A 12,685-nucleotide genomic window follows, 5' to 3' on the forward strand; every position below is an offset into this window, starting at 1 on the left:
CACAGAAAGTTCTGTGGGCCACGACTGTGTCCCATAGGGTATCTGCTCCTGAGACCGGGTGGCATTTTCATGCCCCAGCAGAGCAATATTGTAACCCACTGGCTTTGTGTGTGCCCCCTTTAGAAGTTCAGTGAAAAGGGCTCTTGCTTGACTTGGCATCTCCCACAATGCTGCTCTTCGGTCTGGTTTCGGCTTGTGAAAAAGTATTTTATGGAGTGATCTTTCTTAACTGTGTTCTTACTCATCAGAATCAAGAGCGCCCATCCCGCCCTTCTCTCCTGCCAGAAAGATTAAGGTACTCAGAGAGCAGCCTCAGGAGAGGCCCTCAGGGGAGCTGAAGTCCTGGGTGTCGGCTGTGTGACTGTCAGCCATTTCATCCTCTTACCACCCTTGGAAGCTTACCTTCCCTCTGTTTTTGTAAAATGGGATGAATAACACTCCCGCCAATTATGCACGGTTGACAGGATCTACACAAGGATCATAAGGAGGCTTTAAAACTCTGAGTCACCAAGGAAAGGAGGCATCCTGATTTTTGCTTTCTCTGGTGTTGAGACCAATTTCTGTTGGGCAACAGCACAACTGCTGCAAGCGGAACAGCCGCCCCAGGCAAAGCACACTGTAAGTCAAGGTGTCATTGAGGCTCTCAGCTCAGCAAAGCCATCTCAGGAGGCCCCCAGGGCAAGTCAATTTAGAGACAGGATAAGCCAGAGGCTCCTGAGCTCACTGGAGTCTACCCCAGAGAGCAATGGTGCTTGATGTTGACCTTTTGAGACGCGGCAATGAGAGCCCATGGATGATGGCAATGTGCTTTTCTTGGGGAAGACCAAGTGTATCACAATGGAAAACTGTGGCTTTCGGCACCAAGAGCTGCAGGAATCCCAAATGGAAAGTGAGTCCACTCTGATCTTGGAAACTGAGTCTAGTACAGCTCCAGTACAACCCCAGTACAGCCTTCTTGGCACTTGGTGGTTCCTATCCATTGGAAATCACTATACCACATCATTCCTGCTCTATAACCTTAGCTATCTTCCTTTTTAGGCTTTGCACTTGACTATGTGAGGCTGGACATAGCTACCTCTCTTGACCCATATACCTTGATCTATCTCTTCTGAGTCAAGGAGTGGGGTCAACAGTCAAAGACCAGGGATCAACAGTGGTGACTTTTCATCCTCTGCTGTAACCAAGTGAGGATGGAATTTATTTCCTGTGTCTTTAAACTGTTGGGTGAAACATAAACATAGCCAAGAAAACTCTTGATGTTTAGTGTTTCTCTAATAGGAAAAGGAGTTTGGGGAGTCAGAGGAGAGGGAGGGAGAGGGGAGAGGAGGGGGGAAGAAACACTACTTACGCCGTTTGCAGCCGCATTTTTTAATTCTTTTGGGATCTGTGATGTCATCATGACAGGCCTTGCAGTAAAAAAATGCCCTGGAGAAAGAGAATGGAAAAACTGACACGTTTCATAACCCACCCAAACGAAACGAGTACCACATTTCCTCTGCGGTGGTGCCAAATTAATGAAACATGCCAGCACTAATTTCCTTTAATCTTTTGAAAAGTTTAGACATTTGCAGACGGAAATGTTTGTTGCAAGACCATTTATTTCAAACACAGGATTCCGTGATTTGAGTTAGTGCTTCTTTTCATAAACTTCCACTTGAAAAGCAACGGGGAGAAAGGTTGCATCAGTGACACACGGTGTCCGCTCGCTTGCCTTTCAAGTGAGAACCGCCTCGGGAGCCGCTCAGGAGAACGAGCAGGCAATCGGCTCTGGGCCCTTGGTGGGGAAGTTAAATGTAGCTCAGAAACCCCACAGTCTGGTCAAATCTATATTAAAGGGGACACATGTCTGACGCTCCTCCGTCAAGCACAAATATTAACCTTGTCACTTTGAAAGCACCTTCTCTTGTCAGCCAAAGAGAGAGAGTGTTGAGGAGGGGGCTGGAGAGCCAACAGCAAAAGCAATGAGTTGAGCAGTTGGTTCTTCTGTCAAACTGCCCCTGCGATGTCATAGCACATTTCATTCCAATGCTGGCTAGCCCAACCCCCACACTCTCCAACCCTGAGATCGTGAAATAAATGAAAGATTTCTTCACACGAGGGAGCAAGCTTGGCCGACCACTGGGATATGGTGAGCAGAGGCTATGGCAGGGAAGGGTAGAAGGAAATCTAGAAGGAGCAGTCAATAAGAAAGTCCTCTAATCTGACCTAAGTGTCAGTATGGGATTGTGAAATGCATTGACTATGTCAAAAATATTCTGGATGAGACAAAATAAGATCATTCAAGTACTATTTAAAATCACGATGCCTAGAAGAACAGTGCCAGAGGCCTGTGCCCTTTCCATACAGGTGGTTGCCAACTTACAATGGTTCAATATAGGATTTCTCAGCTTTATGTGGGTGTTAAAGCAGACCTATGCAACCATCCTGCTTTTCACTTGCAGTATGATATCCAATACATTATGTGAGATATTCAACACTTTATTATAAGAGGCTTTGTGTTACCTGAGTTTGCACAACTCTGAGACAATGTGTTTTGAGCACAGGCTAAACTATGATGTTCAGTAGCTTAGTTGCATTAAAAGGATTTTTCAACTTGCAGTGTTTTCAAGTTAGGAAGGTTTTAGGGGAACACAGGCAGCCTCATTCTATGTCAAGGAGCCTATCTGGACTGGAAATGTGATAAAACTCACTGGGACAACCTTTCCACTTCCAGATCTGGGAGCTAAAAAATCCCTGGCTTCGCATCTTCACTACCCTTGACATGAAATTAAATGCCAGAGACAAATATGGTCTTCCAGGGTTAAAGAAATGAACACAATTCTTGACCATTTGATTCCAAAGTTCCTTTTTGTTTCTCACTGCATTTACATTTATGATTGTTACCAACATCAAGACTTTTGCATCTGGAAGAGATCTGGGAGACCCTACAGTCAAAACCTCTGGGACTTGTGTCCTCATCTGTAAGTTGAGGAGGTGTCATGGCCCACCCAAAGTCATCCCAATCTATAGCTAGGCCAGCCCCAGGACGTCTAAACCCACATCTGGTTCTTTTTCTTTATAACATTTTTTTTTAAAAAATGTATTTATTTCATTGACAGAGAGAGAAGAACAGAGACAGAGGAGAGAGAGAGACAGAGACAGAGACAGACAGATAGAGACAGACAGAGAGGGACCTTCCATCTGCTGGTTCATTCCCCAAATAGCCACGACGGCCAGGACTGGGACAGGCTGAAGCCAGGAGCTTCTTCCAGGTCTCCCACATGGGTGCACAGGCCAAGCACTTGGACCATCTTCTAATGCCCTCCCAGGCACATCATCAGGGAGCTAGACTGGAAGTGGATCAGCCAGGACTTGAACCAGCACCTAAATGGGGTGCTGGTGTCACAGGCAACAGCTTACCCTGCTACACCACAGTGCTGGCCCATCAATGCTCTTTCTACTATAGCAATTCTACTTGTGCTTCAAATACCAACTAACATCATTTTGCAGGAAAAGGAAGGGTAGCTAGCTATCTGCCCTATGTGACAACAGGGCTCCAGTCACTGGTGATCTGCCTGAAATGGGACAGGAAAGGAGAAATCCTGGCTGGGGCAGTGCTTTTGGCCATTCTCTTCCCTATTTGATCCTATACATAATAGTAATGCGGCCATGAAGACAGCCCTTAACGGTTACAGGTCACAGACAACACGTTCTAAGCATTTCGTAAGCTTGAATGTCTTTGATTTTCAAACAACCCTTTGTGGAGGTATGACTGTTATCTCTGTTATACAGATTAGGAAACTGAAGCACAGACCCGATGAGTGGTCTGCCCAAGGCTTCACAGCTAAGAGTGACAGAGCCAGGACTCAAATCTACAGTTTGGCACCAGAGTCTAAGGTCCTAATCACCCCTACGTTCAAGAGATGATGTGGGTCTAAAAGGGCTGTTGAAAATGCAAGTACCTCAGGAGTTAAAGCTGAATTCTTTTTTCAATTTAATTTTTTTCTTAATTGACAATTAATAACTATATAGGAGCAGGCATTTGGTGTAGCTAGTAAACACTCCTTGAGATGCCCATATCCCATATTGGTGTATCTGGGTTTGCATCTCAGTTCTGCTCCCAATGCTAATTTCCTGCTAATGTGCACCCCAGGAGGCAGCAGGTGATGGCTCAAGTATGCAGGTCCCTGTCATCCATGTGGGAGACCTGGATTGAGTTTCCAGCTCCTGGCTTTGGTCTGGCCCAGCCCAGCTGTGACAGGCATTTGAGAGAGTAAACCAGCAGATAGCTAGCTCTCTTTCTTTTTGGCTGTTTCTTTGTCTTGTTACTTTTCAAATGATAAAAAAAGAAAAATTATATATATATGTGTGTGTGTGTATGTGTGTGTGATATACAGCTTAATGTTTTCTCTATTTTTTTAAATTTTTTTGACAGGTGGAGTGGACAGTGAGAGAGAGAGACAGAGAGAAAGGTCTTCCTTTGCCGTTGGTTCACCCTCCAATGGCCGCCGCGGCCTGCGCGCTGCGGCCGGCGCACTGCACTGATCTGAAGGCAGGAGCCAGGTGCTTATCCTGGTCTCCCGTGGGGTACAGGGCCCAAGCACTTGGGCCATCCTCCACTGCACTCCCTGGCCACAGCAGAGAGCTGGCCTGAAAGAGGGGAAACCGGAACAGAATCCGGTACCCCGACTGGGACTAGAACCCGGTGTGCCGGCGCTGCAAGGTGGAGGGTTAGTCTATTGAGCCACAGTGCCGGCCCAGCTTAATGTTTTGAAATCTGTATACACTACAGAATAGCTAAATCACACTAATTAACATATAGTTCCTCACATACTTACCATTTTGGGGGAATAAGTACACTTAATTCTACTCTAGTAGCAATGTCCAAGTATACAATACAGTGTTATTAACTATAGTCCCTATGATGTCCTATAGATCTCTTGAACTTACTCCTCCTGCCTAACTTAAATCTTGTACCCACTGATCAACATCCCCCATCTCCTCCACCTTCAGGCCCTGGTACCCACTACCTTACTCACTTTCTGCTTCAATGACTTTAAAAATTTCCACATATAAGTGAGATCATGCAGGATTTGTCTTTCTAAGCCTGGCTTATCTTACTGAATGTAATATCTTTCAGGGTCAGCCAAGTAAGGCTAATGAAGGAAATGAGGCAAGAGTCTGGGGTGTCCCTGGTGACCTGGAGGCACACACCCCTCCCCCCCCGGAGGAGGCAGAGCACTGAAGCTCCGGCTGACACTGCTTGACAAGCACCACTGGCTCTGCCTCTGTCGTGCCCACCTGGCCAAGCCCCAACTTACTGTACACCTGCACCCGAGCACTTAGTGCTGCTGAGGACCGCGCATTCCCGCACTTCACATGCATGGCTGTGCACGCCAGAGGTCTTTTCACACTCCTGGGACTACTGCATTCTCCTGGTGCTCCCTTCCCACTCTCCAGAGCCACGCCCTCTGCTCACCTTTCTACATATTCCTGTCATCACATCCTCTCCACAAGCAGCCTTCAGGTGGCAAGGACCTTGCCTCGCACATCATCGGGAAGACCAGCTCTGGGTCCTGCGAGGCTGGCCTCGAGGCTCCCTTTGTCCTCTGCTTTCTGGCGTGTCTGGCCAATGCGGGGAGCCAGCAGGAGACTGGACAGTGGGAAGGATGAGTTCACCACATTTACTCCTGGACTCGCTCCCTGCCAGGTCATGAAATGACAGAACCACGCAAGACACAGCTCTTGCTGGGCTCCCTTCCATCATTACAACTTCTCTCTCCAGCTCCTGACAAGCACTCCTTCCCTGGGACCCTGCAAATATGGACTGAGGTGGGGCACCCCTCTGTTGCTAGGTCTGGGGTGCTTGACCATGCCTTGTTGGCTTTCCTGAACTTAATGCCCACGACTTTACGGTTGGCCTCTTCCTAAAACTCTGCTTCTTTTCTGCATTGAAACATGTCCCCTGTTTCTTACTAGGACCCTCACAGATGCCAGAAATTTGCATCTCTAACTCTGATCTTTCCCTGGAACTCCAGACTCTTAGATCCCACTGCCTCTATGATATCTCCAAGTGTGTGTTCAGTACCTATCTCCAATGTACCAGAGCCAAAGCAGATTCTCCAACTCCTCACCACCCAAAACTTTCTTCCCTAGCTCTCACCTTGCAGCCATCATCCACAAGCCTGCTTAGGGCTCAAGTCAAGGCTTCACCCCAGACACTCTTTCTCCACTTCTTTTATGCAGTCCATTGCATATACATAATGTATGGATATCCTGAAGGGGACCTTCCACTTCTGTCCACCAGTCAGTCGATGATCCCTCATCTCTCTCACAAACCATGCAACAGTCTCTGAGCCTCCTGCTCCATTACATCCCAGGCTCTGAAAACCTTTCAATAATACAAATTAGACCATGGGACTCTCAGCTTAAAACCATCAATAACTTCCATTTTGTAACAAATATCAAGCTCTTTATGAAGTGTTACAGGGAGCAGCCTTTTCCCCTAATCTGATCTCTTACCCCTTGCCCATTTCCCCTCCTCTACTCCCTTAGTCACACATTCTTTTGCACTGACCTCCACGTGGGGGTCCTTTCCCCTCATCTCTCTCTCTGCTCAGATGCCACTCGCTCAGAGCAGTCTTCACTTGTAAGCCCATCTAAGACAGGGATTCAGTGGCACTGCTTCTTCCGCCAGGAATTTTAAAGACCCCATCATTCTCTTCTCCCTAGAACATGAGCCCTAGGCTTCCCCCTCTTGCTCACCAGTGTTTGTCCAGCACCTAGTGAGTATGGAGCGTCCTGAAGAGTGAGTGACCTACAGACAACTGAAGGAATGCATACTACCATTTTGTGACTTCTACAGCAAAGACCATGTTCTAATGCTATTTAAAAAGGAAAATACTGGGGCCAGTGCCGTGGCTCACTTGGTTAATCCTCCGCCTGCAGCGCTGGCATCCCATATGGGCACCAGGTTCTAGTCCTGGTTGCTCCTCTTCCAGTCCAGCTCTCTGCTGTGGCCCAGGAGGGCAGTGGAGGATGGCCCAAGTGTTTGGGCCCCTGCACCCACATGGAAGACTAGGAAGAAGCACCTGGCTCCTGGCTTTGGATTGCACAGCATCGGCCATAGCAGCCATTTGGGGGGTGAACCAACCTTTCCCTCTGTCTCTCTCTCTCACTAACTATACCTCTACCTGTCATATAAAAAAAAGGAAAATACTGGGGCTGCTGGCATTGTGGTGCCACCTGTAACTCCAGCATCCCATATCAGAGCATTGGTTCTAGTCTCCACTCCATTTTTGATCCAGCCCCCAGCTAATGTGTAGCAGAAGATGGAGGAAGTGCTTGGGCCTCTGCTACCCATGTGGGAGACCTGGATGGGCCACCAGGCTCCTGGCTTGAGTTTGGTCTAGCCTTGCCCATTGTAGCCATTTGAGGAGTGAACCAGCAAACAGAAAATCTAAAACACACACTCGCTCTCTCCCTCCTTCTCTCCATCACTGCCTTTCAAATAAATAAATATCTTTAAAAAATAAGAAGAAATAAAAAGAAAAATACTCAGTGGCAAGAGTAGAGAGCAAGTCCCCAAATGCCCAGCCCAAAGTGGCCTTTCAAGGCTGGCATTGGATGGCTTTAGTCCTTTCTCTAAAGCCCCGCATCGGGAAGCTTCTGAGCCCGAATTCATGAACTCCTTTTGTGGCTGTTTGCAGCAGAGGGTGCAGACTCCACACTAGATCATCATAATCTACTTTTCCATTTTCACAAAACTTGTTTAGTTTCATTCAAATCTCCAATGTCCTTTCTGTGGTTTTCGGCAGTCTTCATCTCTGTGAAATCCCTTAACTGACAGCATTTGCTCTGACACATCACACACCATGGAAAATTACCGGCTGCTGTTGGAGCTGATTGTGTCAGCATGTGTTTGTGAATACCATAAAGCACTGAAATGAGACATAGTGCACTCCCTAATATAGGAGGTAATTTGTTTTTTGGACTGCTTGGTATTTGTGACATTCATTAGTGAGAGATGCAATAGGAAACAGAATTACACAAATGGGAGCTTCATGTTATATTTGCTATCTGGGAGGTACACATGATGTATGGGGCCGCCGTGCTCCCCGGCCTCCTATACTTGGCATCGAGATGCTGTTTCGAGCTTTTGTGACTCTCGGAACGAGAGCACAACTTTGCCTTCCCGAAGACCTGGGCAGGAGGCAGTGTTCAGCCCCCATGCTCCCCACTTCACCTTCTGAGGTGAATATCATTCTCAGGGTACTCCTGAAGAACAGTGAGGCTTTCCCAGGTACTGAACAGGAAGTATTTCTCTCCTGCCATCAAGTAATGGCGCCTTCCCCACCATTTGCAGATATAAACTTGCTATTAGAGAGCTCAGTTTTTGCTTCTGTTTTTTCTCCTCCGCCCCATGTTACTAGTTTCCTGAAAGCTTTTGTCTCTAGCACAGTTGGCTTACTCAACTGGGAGAGGAGAGAGAAAACACAAGCATCTACAAACAACTCCACTCTGTTTCTAGCATGTCAAGCCCACTCTTGAGAAAATTATGAAGGCCCTGGAACCAGACTTCCTGGCCTCAAATTCTAGCTTCTCATCAGCAGCAGGATTTTCAACAAGTTAGTTAATCGATCTAAGCCATGGTTTCTTCCTATGTAAAGCAGGAAACAACAATAGTGCCTATCACATAGGGTGGTCATGAGGATGAGCTGAACTCATAAATACCAAGCACCTAGCACCTAGATGGGTTCCTATCTGGTACATAGTCAGCCCTCCAAAAAAAGCCATGTGGGAGTCATTCAATTTAGTAGAAATATTTGGTTTTAGAAAAGGAAAAATTAGTTCCAATTGGAACTCTGACACTTATTTATGTGCTATGTGGCTGTAAAGAATTGATTGATGTTTTACTGATGAGGAAACCAAGGCCCTGGGTGTTTAGCAAGGTTGCCTTCCAAGGTTATTTAGAGGAATTTTAATAAGGAATGTGACACACCTATCACAGGCCTCTCTCTAATGAGGAGCTCATTAAATGAAGACAATAGGCTCATACAGATAATTACAGATGTTCACAACTCACGATTCACTTACAATGTTTCTCATAGAATAACAAGAACACATGTTGTTCTGCAGTGAGCCCTATGACTCCTAGGCTGCTTAAACTTAAAGATAGGTTTAAGGATACTAATAAAAAGGGCATGATGAAACATTGGGGCCAGTGAAAGCCTAGACTGTCCCTACAGGGATTAACAGTTGAAGCTGCCACTTATCTGCAAAGCCACAAATAGAAATACAGTCAGGAAGATATTTCATCTGAAATCTCCAAACCTTCTGAAATCCCATTTGCAGTAGAAAATTGATCATTCTCAAGGAAACTTGTCCAGATCATATTAAACAAGGAGTGCTAGACAAGGAGCCAGTTGTCTTGTTCTGGATCATCAGGCGTCAGAAAGAGGAAAAGACATTCTGTCTAGCAGTTAAGACACAAGTTAGGACACACTTCCCACATCAGAGCACCCAGGTTTAAGTCCTGGCTCCATTTCTGACTCCCAGTTCTTTCTAATGCAGACCGTGGGAGACAGTGTTGATGGCTCATGTGCTTGGGTTCCTGCCCATGCAGGAGACCTGGATTACATTCCCAGCTCCCAGCTTCAGCCTGGCCTAGCTTTGGCTGTCCTAGTCATTTGGGGTGTAAATTAGCAAATGGAAATTTTCTCCATCTCCCTCTCCCACTCCCATCTCTATCTCAAATAAATAAAAAAGAAATTTTAAGAATCAGAATGACCTGAAGCAGCCTGTCGGTTCCTATCTGTGGGCCTTGGTTTCCCACCTTGTGAAATGAAGGAGCAGGTAACTAGGCTTCCCACTTCTAAAACGGTATTATTCTAATTCAACAACATGAAATTCACTATTGAAAGGGAGTCCATGGAGGCACTGAAAATCATCATTGATTTTTTTGGATATACAAGAATCATATCTGCAAGCCAAACTGGGTGAATGTACCACCATTTCATGATTCCTGTATTAAAGACTACATGCCAAGGTTATTTAAAAGGAAAAATATTTGGTGGCAAGGAATAAAGAACAAATCTCCAAATGCTCATCTCAAAATGACCTTTTGAAGACAGAACTTTGTTGGTTTTACTCCTCTTTTTCTAAAACATTGCATCTGACATTCCTATTATCTAGAACTCATCTGGAAGTTTTCAGTATTCAGGGCTAGATCCCCATGCCCATGGAAGCACGTTCACTTCAGCAGGTCAAGATGTCCATGAGTGGGCCAGAAACAAAGGCAAATGAAAATAAATGCTTACCTTTTAACTTCTTTGGCATCACTTGCGATGAAAAATCCTAACGTGCCTTCTTGGATCTTAAGATGATTTCCAGGGTTAATTAATATACTGCTCAACGAACAAAAACAAACAAAGAAGACACATGGGTGAGGCCATGTTCAAATAAAACCTTGAAGGCTATACCATATTGCTGTTTCTATAGGGGGCCCACTAGTCTAATGCTTTCCCCTAAGATTTTTGTCTCGAGCTTGACGTACATTGGCCCACACTTTTAGTTGGATGAGGCCATCATTAAGCTCTATGCTTGATTTCCCAGGTTGGTACACTCCTAGTTGAGGAAACCAAAGCATATCTAGGGTTGACAAGGGCCTGGGTTTGTATAAAGGGACAGTCTTGCTGCCATCAAGGGCATCTGACTTGAAGCAACTTTCTTCTGAATCCTTTGAAAGTGCTTTCGATGGCTAATGTTGAAGCATGATTGGTCTAATATAGCTCTTGCTGCACCAATTTTCCATTAGGAGACAGAGTATTAATGGGACCCCTATATGCACTCAGAAACATACATGAATACACACCACATATTACTATGGGGAATGGTACACGACACCCATCACCAATTCAGAAGCAAAGCAAACGTGTTGATAGCAATGATAGGACAAGGCAGTAGAGGCTGTGTGCACCCTATGTATTGGATCTGCCTCATGAGCAGGACAGAAAACTGTCAGCCTTTGGACATCTTCAGTGATTCCAGCGTGCCACTGATAAAACTGTATAGGGTATTTGAATAAGAGGCATGTCCAACATGTCCTAACTGGGACAAACTGTAGTTAGAAAACAAATCCTTGCCCTCTAGGGAAGTGTGAACCTGAATATACACTGTCCTGTTTCATAGCAGTAAAACAGATTAGCTGACCAAGTTGTGTTCAGACTGACAGAAGAGATAAATATACCCTACCCTAATAAATGAATGAAACAAACAAGTTTAATCTCATGCAGATCAAAAGCAGGATACAAGAATGTCCTACAAAGGGGCTGAAATGAGGCTTTGGATGTAATGGGTCCTGAATTTGGGGACTCTAAATTGAAGCAATACACAACAAAAGTATTCTTTGATCTGAAAGCTGCCGTTTAACATAGTAGATATTTGGAACCAGACTAAAGGAAGGCTTTGGCTGTCCAAAACAATCAAAATGGAAGAGGATAATTAACATGTAACCTTTACTGCCAGTAAAACCACTCCAGGAAAGTGCTGTGGCCAACACAGCGATATGGCCATAGCAAAACAGGTGAACTTGAGTTCTGCTGAGAGAGCTCAGGGCAGATCATTATGGCAAAATAATTGTCTGAGGTCACAAGAACATCCACCATTATCTACAGCAAGACCCGACACAAGGAAACCAAGCCTGTTTCATCACTGTTGTTAACACGAAATAATAGCAAGAGTCTAGATGCTTTGACTGTTCTGTCCCCGAACTACAGGCAGCAGTGAGATTCCACCCAACTCAGAAAGCAGCAGGACACACTAATAGCACACCTCATGCAGGCGCCTCCTAATTACCCATCACAGACTCTTCACGTGGGCAACACAAGCTCTCTGACTTCACAAGCTCACGCCAGGAAAGGCTCACAGCACCTACAGAACTCACGGATCTCGTTCTCAAAGCCAATTAAAGATGATGCTTCAGAATAGCAGAACTCTGGATTTTGCACATTTTCATATTTCCCTTCCTTCCAGGCAGTTCCTAGACGCCCTGGCTCTACAATCAGAAATTGCTTCCCAATGCCAGTGCTGCAACTCAGTAGCCCTGTGACTTTGGACAAGAACTCAATGTTCTCCCCCTGCAAGTTGGGGACAATGACGACAGCCTTGCTTCAGGGAATGCAGTGAGAGCATGTGCAGAAGGTGTACTGGATGCTGGTCATCGCTACTTCCACGTTTCAAATTCAATATATCTTATTCTTACAAAAAGACCAGCAGATATTTTGTTTTCAGTAAGATTATCATAGATTGTCTTTAGATGGCAAGATGGAATGGAACTTAAGGCTTCTTATCGAAATGCCCTGCCCATAATGAGATGAAGTTACAGGACGAAGACCTGTACCTTCCAAAATAATCTACAAGGTCATCCATCAAACATTTCATTTACTTCTGGAGCCTACAGGAGTTAGTTCTCTAAAGTTGGAAAAGTCTACCTTTTGATAAGTTTTTATTTCAAAATGTAAGAAAAGCTTCTGGGTGAAAAATGATCTGAATAACATAGTTCAAGAGGAGAAATTGACCCGCATCAACTTGGTGACATATATTCATTTTAAAATAAGCCCCACATAGAACTCTACTTCTTTTTTTCTCATCATGGACCTCATTCATTGTATGCTATCAATCAAGCCCGCTAGGTCATTTTGAAATG

General features: G+C 45.3%; 1 protein-coding gene across 3 annotated transcripts in view; it reads right to left on the bottom strand.

Moving 5' to 3' along the window:
* The window catches only part of KCNMA1 (potassium calcium-activated channel subfamily M alpha 1), a 782,784-nt gene that overhangs the window by 134,818 nt on the left and 635,281 nt on the right, over positions 1-12,685 (bottom strand). For all 3 annotated transcript variants that reach the window (XM_062214106.1, XM_062214104.1, XM_062214105.1), the window contains exons 17-18: positions 10,299-10,385; positions 1,349-1,425 (exon numbers count right to left, since the gene is read on the bottom strand). In XM_062214106.1, coding sequence (XP_062070090.1) covers positions 1,349-1,425; positions 10,299-10,385 — 164 coding nt within the window. The remainder of the gene's footprint in view (positions 1-1,348; positions 1,426-10,298; positions 10,386-12,685) is intronic.

The sequence above is a fragment of the Lepus europaeus genome, chromosome 17 (assembly GCF_033115175.1).
Source record: "Lepus europaeus isolate LE1 chromosome 17, mLepTim1.pri, whole genome shotgun sequence".
NCBI lineage: Eukaryota > Metazoa > Chordata > Mammalia > Lagomorpha > Leporidae > Lepus > Lepus europaeus.